This window comes from Andrographis paniculata, unplaced genomic scaffold, assembly GCF_009805555.1.
Source record: "Andrographis paniculata isolate CXL003 unplaced genomic scaffold, ASM980555v1 Contig82END, whole genome shotgun sequence".
Lineage (NCBI taxonomy): Eukaryota > Viridiplantae > Streptophyta > Magnoliopsida > Lamiales > Acanthaceae > Andrographis > Andrographis paniculata.
Window position 1 is genome coordinate 4,180,465 of NW_026137620.1, and position 20,596 is coordinate 4,201,060.

At 38.6% G+C, this 20,596-nt stretch overlaps 1 protein-coding gene and 1 pseudogene across 4 annotated transcripts; both read right to left on the bottom strand.

Moving 5' to 3' along the window:
• Positions 1 to 521: 521 nt before the first annotated feature.
• LOC127241519 (pentatricopeptide repeat-containing protein At1g13040, mitochondrial) lies at positions 522 to 4,768 on the bottom strand. Of its 4 annotated transcripts, none has more exons than XM_051260617.1 (5): positions 2,931 to 4,768; positions 2,599 to 2,826; positions 1,977 to 2,176; positions 1,106 to 1,176; positions 522 to 819 (listed from the first exon to the last, which is right to left on the bottom strand). In XM_051260617.1, the coding sequence occupies exons 1-2, from the start codon at positions 4,477 to 4,479 to the stop codon at positions 2,822 to 2,824; spliced, it is 1,554 nt and encodes a 517-aa protein (XP_051116574.1). In that variant the 5' UTR covers positions 4,480 to 4,768; the 3' UTR covers positions 522 to 819; positions 1,106 to 1,176; positions 1,977 to 2,176; positions 2,599 to 2,821. The 4 variants fall into 4 exon arrangements, with proteins under 4 accessions (XP_051116574.1, XP_051116571.1, XP_051116573.1 ...); XM_051260614.1 differs by having other exon boundaries at positions 522 to 1,000; XM_051260616.1 differs by having other exon boundaries at positions 522 to 1,000; positions 1,106 to 1,216.
• Positions 4,769 to 8,408: 3,640 nt separating this feature from the next.
• Positions 8,409 to 9,278, bottom strand: LOC127241358 (uncharacterized; annotated as a pseudogene).
• Between the last annotated feature and the right edge of the window lie 11,318 nt (positions 9,279 to 20,596).

Consider the following 20,596-nt stretch of genomic DNA (forward strand, 5'->3'; position numbering starts at 1 on the left):
AAAATATAACCAAACAAAACAAATACTACACGGGTCCCATAAGAAGGGTACCATTTAAAATTAAAAATATTTTTAAATTTATATAATTTACTTACAAATGTCATTATATTGTATTAGAAAGAGACTAATAGAAGTATTTTTGTCAGAAAATATTACAATATAATATAAATATTTTTCTTCAATCCACTTTTAATATCTACGATATTTCTATTTTCGGCCAATTCATAAGTTTATATTTCTCTTTTCAATAACAGTAGATCATACCATTAACTATTAATAATTTTTCACTTATTTATCATACTACCCTTACAGTACCGATACTTTCTTTACATTTATTTATCCACAATTATTAAACGTGCAAAAAACTAAATATAAATGTTAGAATTAAACAGAAAAAAATATAATATTATAATATATAAATGGTGGGAATTAAATATATAACATAATAATATATTTATGATGGGCCTAAAAAACATATTTGAAAAAAAAAAAGAAAAAAAAAAAAAGTCATCCGTCCCCAACTGTATAATATATAGGACATGATAATACTTATATTAAAAATAAGAAATGATTGTCACAAAATAAAAATTCCTATTAGTTATGAATATTATATAGCGAAACTCACAATGGAGCTAAGCAAGTAAAATAGTGCAAAGAGGGATTATTATTGTTCAATCTTGTCATCTTACTTAACTTAAAAGAGGCCTCAATTGCCATCATAGATTGATTGGCACATAAACCAAACTCCACACCCCAATTAGTAAGCTATTCTTCCCGCTTCTCCTTCTCTTCTTCTTCTTCTTATTCTTCTGCTTCTTCCTTCAATTGGCAGGCAGCTTTTGTAAATTTCGTAGGCATGGAAGTTACCCATTCGGGTTTCTGCAGGCAGCCTACTAAGTACCCTTGACATTTTATCACTAGTGCATAATATATTATCATTTTTTTATGGCGTGGAAACCTACAACTGCTTTTGAATAAACTTCTGATCGTACCTAACAACCTACAAATTAGGTCAGCAAGGTAAGAAAGACTAGGGTGAACCATGTGGCGTCAAGAAACAAGCCTTTTCTTTTGATTGAAAGAAATCAAGTTTCAAAAGACATACCTGTTGCTGCCGACTTTGGCTTGCTTTCACAAATGTTACTCCTCGCCTATCCCACCGTTAACAAGATCACCCTGGATATTAAGATTGCTGTTAAATCTTCATTTAGCTGGACTTCGAATTGTATCAAACTCCACGAGGTTAGTAACAGAAAGAATTGCTACATTATTAAGGAAAATTATATTACATATATATTGTTCACAAGTTATGGTTATTTCAGTACATGCGGATGTGCACTTTATCCACAGTAGGCATATTTTCTTAGATTCGGGACAAGACATAGCAGTTTGAAAGAGAAGAAATAGATAGCATGTAGGAACAACAAAGGTACTCAGTGTGACCAAATTAATTAACACTCGAGGGGCTAATGAACATCTGATAATAAAATAACTCTCAACCACCACATGTCAAAAATAAAAGATTTTCACTAGTTTGACTTTCAAAGAGAAAATTACATATTCGTAACATGAAAAATACTCCTTATTTATTACCATGATATCAAGATTACATTATTAGGGTATCTTAAAATTTTGGATCCTGTGCCCAAAATAAAACCATGTGAGACGCATACAATATCAAATGGTTTTTAGCAACATCATTTGACCAAAAGCATGCTCTTGCAGGCTTGAAATCATCAAACTTAAACAGTAAGTATATGGTAGTGACGAACTTGAAAATAAACACGACAAAAACTAGAAGAGCTTGATTTTAATGTATTTTGGATTTTAACTCTCATAATATAAAACTGCCTCCTAGTCATTAAAGCGGCGGCTTCCTAGTTGATTAAAGCGGCGGCGAAGTACAAAAACAGATATTACACAGACATAGAGGTGCTCAGCTGAACTAATTAACTTGATAATCAACTAATAGTTACCTTTTGAACAGCAAGGATCAGTGAATGGACATACACATTCAATGCCCGATGGAGAACTGAAAAAGAGAAAACTCCCCCCACAATAACCGGGGTACAGGGGTGTAGACACAACTCCTGCAGTCTCTGAGCAAGTGGAAGCTGCTTCGAGTTTTCTGTCAGTACGCCGTTCTTTTCATCAGGAAATTGTCAGAGGTTCATTCCTGTTTTTTTACCACTTTAGGTAATATATTAATCCAGGAAAGACAAGGAAGTTCATGCAGCATACTTGTATAGACATGTAATGCTAAAAAGGTAACAATTGCAAAAATCTAAAAACTAAAAAATCACTAACAAAATTAGAGAGAATAGATTAACGTGGGGAGCACTTGTCTTCTGTCACAAAGATCTGCAGTGTCACTTTATCACTGATTTCCAAGAACTACTTTGAACTTTTCCGAATGCAGCATTAGTTTAAATGCTATTTCAATATCACTTAGGCAATTCTATATGTTAAGTATCAACAATGAAACTCAATAATTCTCATTATGCCATCAGATAACATCCTTCTTTTTTTTTCTTTTTTTTTTGTATAATCACATTTTACTTCAATTCAAAACATTACACAAAGAAAAAGAAATCTTACCTCTAACAAGTAATATGAAGCGAATTTCCAATCCTGCTAGCTCTGTCCAGGAGGCGGCATATTTAAATGCAAGAACATCACGTGACTAACCAACAGAGGACATGTTTAAATAACATGTTACAATGGATCAGCCTAAATCAATTTGTCGATAAATAACTATTGAAGTTTTCATTTGTGGGTATAGTCCATCATAGCAGGCCATCTTGCATAGACTTATCCGAGTTTAAACTGCAAAATTATACATAAAATTAAAGATAAAAACACAAAATAGACCATAATGGTCAGACAACTAATATCTATATGACCATGACTATGTAATGCACAAAAGTTACCTGAGGGAACTTGTTTTGAATTGATGGCATTAATTAGAGTCTCGGACAAATAACTATTTAGGGTAAATCCCTTCTCCATCATTTGATCCCAAACTCCACAAGCCAAAGACAGCTTCTTTTCTTTTATGAGACCATGAATAATCAATCTGTAAGTATCTTTATCGGCAGGAACCCCTCTAGCTTGCATTTCCTCCAACAGATGAAGCGCCTCACTAGTTTTGATGGCCTTGCAATATCCGTTTATAAGTGCATTGTAAGACACAACATCAGGGCTGATTCCCTTCTCAATCATGTCATTAAACATATCATGGGCCGTATTTATTCTGGCAGTGTTACACATATGGTTGATAATGGTTGTGTACAATTCAAGTCCAGGCGAGAGATTCATCTTTGACATTCGGTCAAGAAGGCTCTTTGCTACAGCCACATTCCTTCCTTTAAGGAATGCATCTATGAGAATAGTAAATGTCACCACATCAGGCATGATGCCTTTCCTATCCATCTCTCCCAAGACATTATAAGCCTGTCTAGAGTGACCCTGTTTGCAAAAGCCTTTTAAAACTGTATTATAGGACACAACATCTGCAAATCCCTTCCTCTCCATCTTGCCTACCAACAGCATATATGCCTTATCTACTCTATTCGCTTTGCACAGACCGTTTAGAAGCAAATTGTAGCTGTAACCATCAGGGCCCACACCACTCCTCTCCATCTTCTCAATCAACTTCTTGGCATCATCCAGCATTAGTGCATTACAGCAATAGTTCAACAACACATTATGAGTAATCAAGTCGGGTGCACACCCATTTCTCCTCATATAATTCTTGATTGTCAGTGCCTTATCGATCCTACCGGCTCGACAAAACCCATCTATAAGTATATTATAAATAACCACATTAAACTTAACCTGCTCCCTCATATCCCCCACTGTGAGCTCATAAGCCAAATCAACTTTCCCAACATCACATAGACCTAGCACAAGTGCCCTACACGCCATGTTGTCTGGTCTGTGTCCTTTCTTGATCATCAACTTCCACATTTCAATGGCCTCCTCATGGCGGTCAATTCTACACAATCCACTAATAATAATCGTATAACTAACTACATCAGGCGCCCTGCCCTTTTCTTCCATGACAATCAAAACTTCCAATGCTCCATCCACCAAATTCTCGCTGCACAGAAGATTCATATAAATATTGAATGCCCAAATATCAGGTACAGTCCCTAGTCTATCCATATCTTCGAAAAGCGTAAAAATAAGCTCAAAGTCCCTAACTTGACACAACTTGGAAACAAATCTTGAGTAAGTAAACGAACTCAAAGTGAAACCTTCCTCGTTCATGGACTGGTAATAATACTCCGATAAATCCAAACGCTGGTTCTTTATCAGGACACCGAGGAATCTATTGTAGTCAATCGAAAACACCCTGCATTCCGACTTAGACATTTCGTCGAACACTTGGATTGCGTTGTCGATGAGGCCTGCTTTCACGTACCTGGCGATGCGCGAACGATATATAAGGCGTTGCCTGCCAAGAGCGCTGAACATTTATCGAAGCGGGGTCCCAATCGGCAAACGGGAGGGGAGGCTGCTCCACTCCGAACTCAATTCATATGCGCGGACAGGACAGGACAATTATAAGCGTGAAGGGGTTAGTTAAACCTCCAAACAATGGATGGATGATGCCCCGAAGCCTACGCAATGCAACGCTCCCTGGTACGCCGTCTCGCCTGTGTGTCTTCTTCACTTGGCTACGGCGATTAGACGCAGACACAACACAGACCCGGAATGAAATCGAAGGCTGACGTAGACGAGGAGGTTCGTGAGCTTTTCTTTATGTTTTCTTATTTTTGAATTTAGTGGGCTACATGGCCTCAGCCCATTATATATCTTTAACGGAACCTAAAAAAATACTCAAAATTGTTTATAAAATTTTGTATTTTTGGAAAAAAAAAAAAAGGGTGTGAATTTAGTATGAAAATAATGTTAGATGTTTTGTGAGAGGAAAACACAGAGTTCAAATAGTAAAATTTGAGAAACTCCGCTAAAGAAACATAATACTCCCTCCGTCTACCGATAAAATAAACATTTACTTTTGGCGCGGTGTTTAAGAAATAATAGTATTTTAATTACAGTGACATTGACATTCTAAAATAGAAATGTGTATAAGCTGGATGGAGGGAGTATATTTTATTAATTTAAATTTTAAAATATATAAATATAAATATAATTTAATTTTATTAAAAAAATAAATATTAACAAAATAATTTAATTTATTAAATAAAATATAATTATATATTTTAACACAATTAAATATTACTTCGATGTCGTTGTAGATACGAGAATTTAAAAAAAAAAGCACGATTAGTAAAAAATTAATAATGTATTAGTAAAAATAATTATTATTTAATAAAAATAATTTAAAATTAAAAGTAAAATATATTTAATATAAATAAATAAATTATATAATAAATAATATAACTTTTTGTTTCCATAAATTTTTGAGAAATCAAAATATTGGAAAAAAAATAAAAATAAAATAATAATAATAATAATAATAATAATAATAATAATAATAATAATAATAATAATAATAATAAAATATTAACTAATTAATTAAAAAATAAAAAATATAATTAAAAAAAATAAAAATTAGAATGAGTATATTGTTGTGAGTATAAAATAAAATGGTGTATCTCCATATCAGACAAAGAAAATGAAGTGAATGGTGAAAAGTTTGGATATTTCGGTCTTATGATCAAATTTATTAATTTTTAAGTGATATTAATTTATTTCATATCTAAATATATTAAATTTAAATGGTTAAAAATTAATAAATTTTAGTTGTAATTGAAGAAAAATTTATTTATTTTATTTAAACATTTAAAAATGAAGTTATTTTATAAATTATATTCATTTAATTTGATTTTTATTATTAATACTATTTTACAATTATCATTATCATTATTAAAAAAAAAACTAACAGTTATCATAACACATAAGAACAAGTAAAAATCAATTGAAAACAATTCTATTAGCACGACATAACCAAAATGCATATTGAACCAAAAACAGACAAACAAACCATTGTCAAAAATTAATATTTTAAATATATTTAATAATACTTCTAATAACCGCCATCAACATCCAAATAACAACAATACTTATAATATCTAACAATCACTAGTTATTCTAATATCATCACAAGAACAATAATAATATCTAAAATTACTAATAGTACATTCAGCACCCAAATTATTACCCAAAAAAACTTTAGAGGTGTATACATTTGGGATTTTATTGGATTTTTTAGGATTTTAAAGAGTTTAATAAAATCCATAGTGTCAATGCAGATTTTAATGGATTTTATTAATTGGTTTAGATGAATTTTTATAGATTTCATTGAATTTTTTTATGGATTTATATGAATTTTGTAGAATTGTAAAATATTTTTTTTATTGAGTTATATAATTATATGCAAAATTTGTTACAATAAGTTGGATGCCAGAATAGTATTTTATACGAGTTTTTGTACCGGTATTTGTAACGGCAACAATTTCGTAAAAAAAAATATTATCCCTATTTTTTCAATAATAACAAAAAAATATGTAAGAAAATCCGAAAACCTATGCAATGCGAGAAAATACTAATAAATGGCATAACAAAACATAAATTTATTACATCAAATATATATTACTATCAGTTGCACCAAGTATACATTGTTGAGTAATATAACCATTTGCCAAAACAACCAAACATAAACAATTCAAATATAAAATATAGCAACAAACATACAAATTCCACTATACATACACGTTCAACCAACGGATAGAACTGTCAATATCAATCCACAAACGCAAGTCAATCTTTTTAGAAATACATGCAACAGTGCATCGCCTTATGTAGCATCAAAGCGAACATACAAGATATTTACGGAGGACAAACGAGCTGCCAACATAGTGCGATTGACACAAATATTCTGTTGCCACAAAATGGACCTCTACATGAAAGTTTAAAAGTTTATTCTAATTTTTTTTTAAATAAAAACTCGTGCTACAGTCACTGCACATATATCTAAAACTTGTATATAAAAAAAGAGTAATGATAAATCAGTACCTAGTGTTTGCTGACAAAGGAGTGTTATGCTGTTGAATATTGGGGATTCCCATCAAGCTCATAAAAACAAGAGCATGATCTGAACCCTCTAATTTGGCATGCCTTACATTAGTGTCAGTAAAAAATCGGAATAGAAAAAAAAAATCTAAATTGTAAAAGCTAAAAATGATAACTCAAAATACATGGAAACATGTCGGTAAATGAAGAAAAAGAAAAAAACTTAAGTGAATAATGCAATGAACTTTAGCTGATTGATAACAAAACATATTTATGCAAAAACTAGGATCACAATCCTTTAATATGACAATTTAACAAGGTATGCCATTGACTTTTTCTCTTTATGTAAGTTGTCATTGTCATTGTTATACAAAACAGTAACTCTGTAACTTTATTGACAGTAATGTGACATAGCTCATAGAATTTTCTCAAATTTTTTGCGTACATCCCAAAATTTAGACATGATTAATGGATAGCAAGACCTATTATCTACAGGAAACTCCAACACAAAACTCACTGAAAAAATTGCAAAAAAAAAAAAAAAAAGCCAGGAGATCATTTATATAAACCTCAAACAATGAGGAACGAAATCAGCAGTTTGAAAAAAATCAAGACAACAAAATATCTGAAAAAGTATTCAGCAGTTGCTTACCTTGCTCTTTGCAATAGCTCCCAATGCAAAGGTCCAGTAGTCATATTAAATGCTCCAGGATAGCAAATCAATAAGCACCTAAACAATAATAACAAGTTAAAGGTAGCCAGCCACCATGAAGAACTAATCATTTGTGAGTGGTAGTGTCTTATCTGATCAAACCTCTCACAATAACTAATAATTCCAATTACAAACATGAAACCATTTGACCATGCCAAAAGTTTTTATCAACCATATAGAACATTTTCAAGCTATTTCCTCTATGACTTCATGTAATTTTTATTTGAAGTTTCTAACCAGAAAATACTATTACAAAACCACAAGAGATTCTTACTACCAAATTCACTTCAACTATACTTTAGAGAACATGAAGCAAATGTGAGTCTAAGATTAAGATACCCATCATAGAATGTCATTGCAGTCAAGCGGTAACTATTTGATACCAAATACTCCTTCACTGCATAGTTAACCAAGAATGGGCATAGGAACAGCCAAGAACCTTAAACAAGTCTTTTGTAGAAAGTATAACAATCTATACATATGATGACAATTTCAAGAGATTCACACCCACAATTCTTTATTGATAAATGTCTTATTATAACAAACAATGGAGCATTATTATGGTCAATATGTAATGATAATCATCAGAAAAAATAAACCTCATGAAACTGCAGACTAGATTAAAGGAATTGCCATTTGAAATGGAAATTTGTTACTCTTGCAATGATTTTTTGGCAACATCTTGTTCTTCTTTCATCTTTCTTTCCCACCTCATTTTTCTATAATTTGCCAGCATTTCAGGCATAGATTCCATAAGTTTGGCGGTTGTTAGTCGCTTTTCTGTAGCTATTCTGTCAACCTTATGCCCTTTCCGGATTCAAGATCATATGGCTAGTCTGCTCCAGCATTGAGGACTTCTTTACGAAGTCGAGCACAACGCCATGCACTGGTACCAAGAGGTTTTCAGGAGCCAAGCTCTCAGTAACCCCAGACACCCTCGATACTTCATCCTTGTATTTTTTTTCCAATTTTTGTTTCCATGGGACTGGTAATCTCCCACTTTCTTCGCAATAGATTTTGTTGCCTTTCCAGCCACCAAACTTCAAAAGAAACAATTAAAACACTTCGTAAGTCAGCAACCTAAAAGTTTTTTTAAATCCAAGAGGATGGCCGTAGTGAAAATAACATTGTTGATGCAATTTTTTCAACAATAAAAAGTAAAATCTGAAAATAGAAATTATCTTCGAATTTGATAAAATAAATGCCTGAGATTAAGAATCTCTAGACACTGTACGATACATAAGAAAAATAGGAAACTAAATACTACATATTGAAAAAGTAAATGGTGATCCCCAAAAGCAATTCACTTGAATTTTATGTCGATTGAAGATGGTTTCTTTAGGTCATGAACAGAGCTATTTAAAACCTATGTCAACTGCCACAACCAGGTTGTGCCTTCATATCCGCTCGCCGGTTGTAACTTCTGTCAACCGCCTTAAAACTGCTTTTCGTCCAACCGGCACACCCGCTGCTACGTCTCCTCTTGTCCGCTTTCCACCTGTCCGACTTCCGTGTCCGCCATCTCGTCTTTCTTTGCCTGACCTCCTTTTGACCGACCTCCGTATCGGCCATCTCATCTTTCTTCGCTCGACCTTATCTTGTCTGACCTCCGTGTCTGCCATCTCATCTTTCTTCGCCCGACCTTATGTTGTCCGACCTCCGTGTCTGCCATCTCATCTTTCCTCGCCCGACCATATCTTGCCCGACCTCCGTGTCTGCCATCTCATCTTTCTTCGCACGACCTTATCTTGTCCGACCTCCGTGCCCGACCTTATCTTGTCCGACCTTCGTGCCCGACCTTATCTTGTACGACCTCCGTGCCCGACCTTATCTTCTCCGACCTGTATGTCACCCGACCTGAGCACATATTGTTTTCCCTTCTCCGTCCGACTTCCTTTTGCCCGCGCTGTATGTCACCCGGCCTCTTAGTCACAGTTTTCTCCCGAGGAAACCTTTCTCTTAATAGCGCTTGGAGTTATATTTGGACCCTGTTGATGTATTTTTTCAACAAACAGAAAGTAAAATCCGAAAATAGGAATTTATCTTCGAACTTGATTAATTGGTGCCTGGGATTAGGAATCTCTAAACACTGTACGGATACATAAATAAAAACTAGAAAATAAAAGACTGGAATTTAAAGTGGTGATCCCCGAATCTCTTGACTTTGCTGTCGTTTGAAGATGATTGAAGATGCCTTGTCAGTTGCAAATTTTAATCCTTAAATACTCTTCAGAAACGGTACTGGAAACCGTCGCCCGAACAGTTACAACGCCTCTTTTTCAACCGTCTGTTAACCCTTCTCCTGCTGACACGTGCCCTCAGCCGACCAAATTATCATTCTCACTCACTCACAACAGTATCCGACTCTTTGGACCGACCGCAGACCTTCCGCTTTTTTGGCCCGAACGCAGCTCTTCCGCCCTGTTGGTCTGACCGCAAACCTTCCGTCCTTTTTGGACCGACTGCAATCCTTACGCCTTGTTGGTCCGACTGCAAACCTTCCGCCCTTTTTGGTCCAGCCACAAAACCTCCTGACTTGCAGACCACCCGAGTTATTTGGCTCAGCCGCAAACCTCCCAACTTACAGACCATCCGACTTGTTGGTCCAGCCGCAAACCTCCCGATTTACAGACCATCCGACCTGCGGATCCTCCGACCTGCGGACTTTCCAATCTACAGACCTTCCGACCTGCGGACCTTCCGACCTGCGGACTTTCCGACCCCTGGACCTTCCGACCTGTGGACCTTCCGACCTGTGGACTTTCCGACCCGCGGACCTTCCGACCTACGGACCTTCCGACCTGCGGACTTTCCGACCTGCGGACCTTCCGACCCGTTATTTCCTTAAAAATACATCTACTTTACCTGAGCTTCCCGCAATGCCCTTCGACCAGTTCGATCACCTCAATTGTTAGGACTATTTTTTCTTTTACCTTGGGCTTTTAACCTAATTCTAAATTTCATACATAACAACTTGCCCGCCGCCATCGGACTTTCAAACGCCATCCCTCAATCGCAGTTTGGAAGTTCGTAGACCACAACCCTACTGAGGAATCACCTCTGCGACTGCATCAGTTACTGCAACATATCTGGTGCCACAAAACTTTCCCTTCTTCAATACTAGCCTTTGTTAATCGGAATCTCTGCAATCCCAAACCATGGCGAATCAATACATCCCTGCACTCTCCTTCGACGGATCAAATCCTGAAACAATTCTTGTGGCGACAAAAATGCTCACCCTATCCGTTCGCCCATACTGCACTACCCCCAAAGACTCCAATCGAATGAGAGAAGTTCTGGAGGCAGGAAATCTACTAGCTGTCAATAATCCCAACTACAATCCTATCCGTCTCCATGATAACATCAAAACCCATTTAACGGACCCCAAAGATCCTTACCCTACTTGGTACAAAAGGGTAGCAGAACAGTTCCAGGATCAATGGAAAAACCAACATATCGACCAGGCCATACTCCTGTCTACTCTTCCATGTCATTTACATGACAAAGTTCTTCTAGCAATGACAGCGTTCTGGCACCCTGAGATTTGCGCCTTCCTTCTTCCAACAGCCCCACTCGGCCCCACCGTCATGGATGTGGCCATGATCGCTCATCTGCCAATCGTAGGAGAAGACCCTGTAATGGGTACCCTAGACGGACAAGAGCCCAGTGCAGACCATCCAGGCTGGTCTCTGGCTAGCGTTAAGGAATGGGGCTGGACCAAATTTTTAAACGATCAACAAGGAGCAGACGGTACCCCTGTCACTGGCTGCGAGCATATTGCCTTTCTGCTCTTTTGGCTCTGTAAGTATGTCATCATTTCTCCTTCGAAGTGTGTTCTTCCCACTCATCTTGATTTGGCCATACACATAGCCTCTGGTCGTTTCTTTTCTCTGGGTACCCTTTTCCTTGCCAATATTTTTGAAGGATTATCCAGGGTTAGCATCCGCCTTACAGATAAGGATGGTAAAAAATTAGATACCGTTGCGTCGGGTCCTTTTTGGTTCCTGGAACTATGGTTCCGTCTCTATTTTCCCGACGCTTTCCAACTCGGTCATCCTCCCGTTGTTCCCACACCTGAGAAGTCTCTAGGAATACCCCTCAACTGACTTTGCTTAGGTCGCAACAACCTCCAAGCATCTGATCCTATCATCACTGCTATTCTAACCGACGACCGTAGTAATTCCCGATTTTACATACACGGAAAGTACATCGGTTATGCGTCCAACCTGTTTTGGCCATTTCCTGTATCTTCACCTTTGTCCGAACCAGACCCACTTCCACATCCCACTTACTCTTTCTCCTGGGATGTTGCTTTTAAGCCCAGGTCCTTATTTACTAGCAAGAAAATTGAAAAGAAAGGTCCCAAAGTTTTTTATACCTTCAACTACCAGCCTCAATTTTTGGCACGTCAATTCGGATGCCAACAAGGCTTACTTGGTCCCATTGCTCATCCACATTTAATAATTCAAAGTCCGGATGGGAGAGCCATTCCTGACTTGATCACTCCTTACGTATCCCAGCTTACCAATTATATAATCTCCAACTCTTACATTCCCTTCCGGACTTCTCCAACTTCAAATGAATCCTTCCGCGAATGGTGGTCAGTTACTTGGGTCTTAATTGCTCCTGACAAAGATCGTCTGCTGGGCATTCTTTTGTCCCAGCCTGCAGTGGTGTTGGGGGCGACCCCATTGACCAATACCCGAAGGAAATTGATCGTTCAAGGCACTGGATCGGGCACTCCGCAGAGGAAAAGAAAAGCCTCCCAGACTCAAGCTATTCCCTACTCTGAAAACGATCAGCAGCCTTTGAGAGACCACTCAACAGGTCGGCCACCTGTAAAGACCCGACCTTGCCCAGGTATTTTTCCAATAACCCTGATTCAATACAACTTCTGTACTTAATATTTTATTAACCATCATTCTGACATCTAGGTCTGACTTCAGTCAGAGCAACTACCCAAACTATTCCAACTCCAGACGAATCATCAGGATCACCAGCCGACCAACTTCATGCACCTGAACCCCCGACCAAACGGCAGACCTTAATGCAGGTGCCTTCACCAGCTGAACTGGCAACAATAAGGATTTCATCTAACAGTGAGGCGACTGTTTCTGCCGCGGTCGCTTCTGCTGCGGTCGCTTCCGCTGCGGTCGCTTCTGCTACGGTCGCCTCAAAAGACAGAACTATCCTGAGGCGGCCGTTCGGGATGCTCCCGACAAACTCGTTGCAACCGCCCTAGATGCACCTGACCAAAGGGTAGCAGACTTAGGAGCGGCCGATCTAAGGGCTGCCGACTTGGGAGTAGCAGACCCGAGGGCAGCGGACCCTCTTCCAGAAGTACACAGACATGAGGAAGAACCCGCAGCTGCTCAACCGAGGGGCCTTTTGCAAGAATTACTTCCTCTGATTCGGAGACTTTTGGCTAACTTGGTACACGCTCGATACCCTCTTTTCCAAATTACAGGTTAGTGTCTTTATACTATTGAATACACTACATTCCCGCTATTCAGGGATCTAGATCTAAGCCTCAACACCCGTTTGAAGCAGCCGACGAGTCAGCCATCAAAGTACCAGTCGCTCATCTATCCAGACCTATGGCTATTCTGGCACCTTCAGTGACCACCATTCATCCAGAGGTAAGAACAATTTCCACAATCAATTCTCAATATTTTTGCTCCATTCGGTCTTAAATAAACATCTTTTATTCCAGGGATGTTCTAATCTAGCCCTCTTGTCGGTCGTCCCTATTCCGACGGACGTCCAAACTATAATTGCACAGGCTGTTGACCAATCTCTCCCCGACCTAGGATCAGACTTGTTTGACAGCCTTCTTCAAGCCATTGGTGGTCTGTTATTTCAAATGTCTTCAGAGTTGGCTGCTACCTCCATTCTTCACCAGTTGATGGAGCGACTATCTGAACTCCAGAATGAAGTTTTGTTCGCTCGTATTCTGACACCTGAAACACCCTTGCCCGAATTGGACCAAATAAGTCTGGAGGCTTCCTTGACCAAAACCAAGGAATCCATTCAACAGGCGACTGGCCGACTAGAAGGCCTTAACAATGCCAAGGCACAAATAGAGGGATCAATCCAACAAAAAGAAGCAGAACTGAGGGTGCTTCATCAAGAAAAGTCTGTCCTGAAAGGCCATATCAACGACGAGCAACGCCTGATTGATCGGTACAAGACCAATGCAGCCGACCTAGACCAGGAACTAAAGATTCACGCCCGATCTCAACTCATAAGGCAATATCAGTCGGCTGCCAATAACAGGCGACTTTCCAGAACGGAAGACAAATGGTCCCAGATTAAACTTGTTTCAGGATCTCTTTTGTAGAATTTTGGAAACCTTGACTTGGTAAATAAATTTTCCTCCGTTTATTAAGGATCGCTTTCCAAAATTTCTATCCTCCAGGGGACAACACCAACATCATCTCTTATCTAAACGCTTGCAGTCCCTTGCGAAACAACAAACAGATGCTTAGCCACAAACTGAAATTTGAGCACACTTGCTAACAAGTATTAAAATGCCACCTCATCGTCCTCAAGTTCCTGTGAACAATTGGCAAGATGTCATTCAACCCTTTTTTGTGGGTAATCATGCAGTTGGAGGTCACGCCGAAGAACTGCTAAGCATCCTCAAACAATTAGATTTCAAATTCAGATTTTCCCAACGAGGCAGAAAAACCATTCATCATGTTATTCGCCTAATGGAAAACGTGCTAGAAGGATATGAGACCCTTCGGGATATAGAAAATCGCCTTCCTGACATTGATCATCACATGGATTTGATTGAACACCATGTGACAGCATACTCCCAGACCTTGGCTGGGATCATACCTTCTCCAATCAGCGCGCAGTCTTTTCAAGATTACGCACTCTTGTTGATCGTGAGCGCCAAGCCGTGACAAACATGAAAGCTCGGACCGACTATGATCTTGAGAAGATGCAAGATCAGTGGGAGAAATACCGACCTAGCTTAGAGGACCTTATTGATGAAGAACCAGAATTAATCCCTAATCACTGGGATGAAGATTCTGATTCAGAAGAAAGTAATCCTCTGCATGACTCAACATCTGATAATGAATGAACCCTTGTTAGGTTCGAACCCTTAGTGAACGGGTTCTGAATAAAGTTACTGTTTCATGCTTTCTTGTTATCTGAAAAGGCAGGAAAATACCATTTCAGATATTTAGCATTAATACAGTCTTGTACCCTTTTACCTTCTTGATTTATAATAATAAAGGCACCATTTCCGATCTCCTTTTGAATTATGAATGGTCCCTCCCAATTCGGGGACCACTTTCCTAATTGATCAATCTTCTTATATGTTGGAAGAATAGTCTTCCAGACTAAATCTCCTTCTTTGAATGTTTTGTAAAAGATTTTCTTTCCATAGGTCTTAGCTCTGATTTCGTTCTGCTTCACAATCTAATCAATTGCATGAAGTCAGTTGACATCCAGACTTTCCAATTGCTGCAACATAATTTGTTGATATTCCTCAGTAAATTCATCATTGGTAAAGCTCGTACGTCAAGATGAAACTTGAACTTCGGCTGGCAACACAGCATCCTGTCCAAAGGTGAGTTGATATGGCAAAAACCCTGTGGCAGAATTTCTGTTATTCCTATGTGCCCATAAGGCTCGAGATAACAATAAATGCCATTTCCTTGGGTTCCCTTGAATCGTTTCCTTGATAATCCCAATAATGATCTTGTTAGCGGCTTTTGCCTGCCCGTTAGCTTGGGGATAATAAGGCGAAGAATGATTCAGACGAATACCAAACTCTGCCAAGAAACTTAAAAACTTCTTCCCAGTAAAGACCAGACCTTGGTCGGTTGTTACTGAATGAGGAATACCATACCTATATATGATCTGATTCAACAGAAAATCTATCACCTCCTTTTGATCCATATTCTTCAAAGCAACCGCCTCCACCCATTTGGTGAAATCTGTTGCAACCAGAATAAAACAATGATTTTTGGACGAGGGAGGATGGATCTTACCAATGATATCCATAGCCCAAGATTTAAAGGGCCATGGTTTTACCATAGTCTGCAATTCTGTGACTGGCAAGTGATTCAACTGCCCATGTCTCTGACATTCTTGGCAGCCTTTGGCGAATTGTATGCAATCTTAAAAAATCTTTGGCCAAAAGAAACCCAACTGATGTATAGCCCATCTCATATTCAGACCTGCCCGATGAGCTCCACAAATCCCACTGTGTACTTCTGTCATCACCTCCAAAGCCTACTTGGACCCCAAACATTTCAAAAGTAATCCCTCGAATGTCCTTTTATATAGTACTCCTTCCACCAATTGGAATCGCAAAGCTTTCAGCCGGATTCCAATTGGTACATTTGCTCTTGGATCCTGCAGATACATGATCAATTATGTCCTCCAGTCGGTTCCAACTTCTGTCTCAGGACCGACCTCTGCACAAATATCTTTTGGGATTCCCTTGCAAGCTTTTTGAGCTAATTCGTCTGCAAACTAATTTTCCTTTCTAGGGATGAATTCAATTATCACTTCGGAGATCTTTGATAGCAACCGACCTACCAAATCCCTATATCTGCGTAGGTGGGGATAATTGCAAACCTATTGTTTGTTTACTTGGTTAATTACCAACTGAGAATCTCCTTTTATAATAACCAACTGAACTTTTCTGGCTATTAAAGCTTCTAACCCCAAGATTAAAGCTTCATATTCTGCTGAATTATGGGTCATGGCTTCTAATTGCAATTGCAGATTAACCATTTGGCCGTCTGGCCCTTCTAACAAAACTCCTGCGCCCGATCTGTTTCTTGAGGTAGAACCATAAAAAAACATTAACCAATTCCGGGTACTAACATATGACATGCCCCTGGTCGGTTGCTACTCATAACCTGCGAAGTCTGCCAAAAAATCTGCTATTGCTTGGCCTTTGACCGCCCTCAAAGAGGAATGATACAAATCGAAAGGCGCTAATTTAATGGCCAACTTCATAAGTCTGCCCTGCATCGTAGGTCTTTGCAAAATTAACTTGATGAGATCAATTTTTGAAATAACCTCAACTCTTCTAGGCAACATATAATGTTCAAATTTGGTGCATGCAAACACCAATGAATAAAACATCTTCTCTGGCATTATATAATTTAATTCTGGTCCTATGAAAGTCTTGCTCAAATAATAAATTGTCATTTCCTTTCTATCATCTCCATCTTGAGCTAGTAAGCAACTGACCACTTCATAGGTATTTGCCAAATAAAGTTTGAGGGGCCGACCTTCCATGGGAGGTATCAATACAGGTGGTTGAGCCAATGTTTGCTTTATAGCCTCTAAAGTTGTCTGTTGGTCTGGTCCCCACTCAAAGCGCTTCTTCCTGCCTTCAATAATTTAGTGATTGGTCTTACCTTGCCAGCAACATTGGAAATGAACCGCCTGAGATAATTTACCTTCCCCAACAGACTTTGAATTTCCTTAACCGTCTTGGGCGGTCGGCTGGCAAGAATTGCCTTGGCTTTATTAGCATCTATCTCAATGCCCCTTTCATGAACCAAGAATCCCAAGAAACTCCCGGCTGATATACCGAAAGCACACTTAGTCGGGTTCATTTTCAATTTGTACTTCTTCATCCGACTGAAAGCATCTTTAAGATCCCTCAAATGTTTCTCAAAACTAGAAGATTTGACAATAATATCATCAATATATACTTCTATAGACTTACCAATGAGATCATGAAAAATTGAGTTCATGGCTCTTTGATAAGTTGCCCCAGCATTCTTCAAACCAAAAGGCATAACTGTCCACTCATAAATACCTAATGCTCCTGGATATCTAAATGTTGTCTTGTAAATTTCTTCCTCTGCCAAAAAGATTTGGTTATATCCATTTTTCTTAACCACTGGTACAATATTGACCAACCAATCTGCATAACGGCAAGGTTGGATGAAACCTACTTTAAGAAGCTTCTGAATTTCTTCTTTGATCTGAGGCATCAAGTCAGGACTCATGCGTCTTGGAGATTGCTTACAAGGCTTGAAATCTTTTTTAATGGGTAATCGATGTTCTATCAGACTTCGCTCCAGACCAGGCATTTCTGAATAATCCCAAGCTAAACAATCAATGTTGTTTCTTATAACCTCGAGCATCAATGTTTGTTACTCTTCAGATAAATAACCACTCATCCTGATTATTTTTTGAACCAGGTCGGTTCCTAAGTTGAAATCCAGTAAAGGATCTTGTGCTGAGAAAGCTGGCTCTGTTTTCTCTAATAAATCAGGCCAACCAAATTGCTTCTCTTTTTGGAAATGAACATCATGTATCTTTTTATTTTTTTCTACTTTTTTCAAAAGCTGGTCTAAATAATACTGATTAATAAGTATTCTACAATCTTGTAAATTTGTTTCTTCCATTACAATATATTATAAAAATGAGGTTTGGCTTACTCAAGAGCCATATAGTACAACTGTTCTTTTAAAAGAACATTGAATTCTGGCCGATGAATTTAAAACCCTTCTTTGGGTATTCATTAGCCATAAAAAAACTGAGACATTGGAGGTACATGACCAAAATAAAAAACTGATTCTTCAACTTGTTCTGATGCTCCAAAAGGATTGTCGTTTGCTTTCATTTTGAAGACCTGATTGCCTTCCCAGAACATCAATTGTTGATGCAGTGTTGATGGCACACATTTAGATGCATGAATCCAATTCGTCCAAGCAGTATTGAATATGTGGTATCTGCACCCACTACGAAGAAAATAGAAAAAATCTTTTTTGGACCGACTTCAATTGAGGCGACCATCATGCCTTCTGGTCTGGTCGGCTGCCCTGTAAAACTAGTCATCTCAAAATCCACAGGAAATAGATCGTGAATTCCCTTTCCTAACTTCTTGAGAGTCTTTAATGGCATTACATTGAAGACGTCCCCGTTATCTATGAAAACCTTTGTGATTGGTTTCCCACAAATATGAGCATTAACATACAGAGGCTTTAAATGAGATGTTGCGCCTTCTGGAATAGGAGGGAAGACTATTGGAGGAACCTCTGACTGAAAATCAGGATCTGAAATCTTTGCCCATTCTGGCTCCTCTATATAATCATCCACCAGACTTGCCCACAAAGGCTCTTCCTCAACCCAATTAATTTCTGTCATTCGGCAGGGGATACGTGACCCTAGTCGAGATTTGACAGACTTTGAAACATTCTCTAGAATTTCATCTCTGACTTCAATTTCGGGTTAAACAGCCAAAGATTCCAAATGAAATTCCTCTAGAGATGGGTTAATGTTAATCTTCTCGCAATACTGACATCTGAAACCCTCAACTCTTTCATCAGAAAAGCCTTTACCCTTTTTTTGCAAGGACCGACCTCCCCCATTGTAATTAATTGTGTCTCGTATGCTGGTCGGCTGCTTTGACGAGGCAACCCCAATGAGCAGACCTTCCTCTGCCTCATTCAACTGCTCAAACGAAACGACCCTAATGGATCGACCTCTTTCAGTATACTTAGCAGCGCCTCAGCTGTCGTTCGGTTGCTTTGATGAGGCGCCCCATATGTACCGACCTCATTCCGAAGAATTGTTAGTGCCTTGCATACTTGGTTGCCTCGAGGAAGCGACCTTGTCTCTATATCTCGCAGCGTACCTGCGCTTGGCATTCCGAATCTGAGTACGATTCATGCCTGGGAAGCGAGGATCCACATCAATTGGTAAAGGTTTCTTATTTCGAGTCCATTTGCTTCCGACAAAACCTGTCCTCCTAGTTGGGTGGTCCTGGACCAACGCTTGCTCCTTTAATTCCACATCAATTGGTTATCCCATTTTTCAGCCACTGTTTTCTCACAGACCTTGAGTTTCTCCTCTGGTCGGCCACTGTTTGATAAATTCCCTTTTTCTGATCTGGAACTTGCTTGTATATTAACCATTGCTGTGGTTACTTTTGGAAATGGCTGTTGCTCTACCCCCAAAGTAATGTATTTGAGCCGACCTGCCTTAATAGCCTTTTGGATCTCATTTCGAAAATAAGTGCATTGACTTGTATTATGTGTGAAAGAGTTATGCCACTTACAGTACAGCCTCCCTTTGATTTCTTCCTTAGTAACCAACCTTTGCCCTTTTGGAATTCGGATCTGGCCATCAGTCAGTAAAATATCAAAGATTTCGTCAGCTTTCGAACCGTCGAACGTCGGTTGATCCCTTCCTTCAGTTCCTGGCATTGGCTTCAATTTGGAACACACATAAGGTTTTCAAGAGATGATTTCGGCTGCCATCTCTTCTGTCTGATCAAAATCAAAGTCGCATGCCTCTGTTCCCATACTAGCCATATGTTGACCTTTATTACGCCTGAAATTCTGATCCCTTTCCCTGAAAAGAGACTCTAAACGTCCAGCCTTGGATGCAAGACTTGGTAAATCCTCAACATCATGTGCAGTGAGCGCATCTCTTAGGCGACCATGCATATTTCGGACCACTAAATTGGTCATCTTTTTTCATTGATTATTGTAGGGCATCGTCCTTTCATCAATCGCACTCTTTCAATAAACTGTGAAGCTGATTCTTCTGGATATTGTTTCATTTCCAATAAATCAGTCAAAGCAACCGTTGGCAAGGGATTGAAAAATCTGGCATGAAATGCTATCTCTAAACCTTTCCAAGTTTGTATTTGCCCAGGTGGCAGACTTAAAACCATGAAAAAGCTGTCCTAGTTAGAGACAATCCAAACAGTTGTAATTTGTAAAAAGGATTGTTACCAATTTCCCCTAACTGTGCTGTGAAACGCCCCCCATGCTCTATAGTAGAGGATCCATCCTCTTCCAGAAAAAGCATGAAAATCTGGTGACCTGTAATTCCTTGGGA

Coding starts and splice junctions, on each gene's coding strand:
- LOC127241519 (XM_051260617.1), bottom strand. CDS start 4,479: ATGTTCAGCGCTCTTGGCAGGCAACGCCTTATATATCGTTCGCGCATC.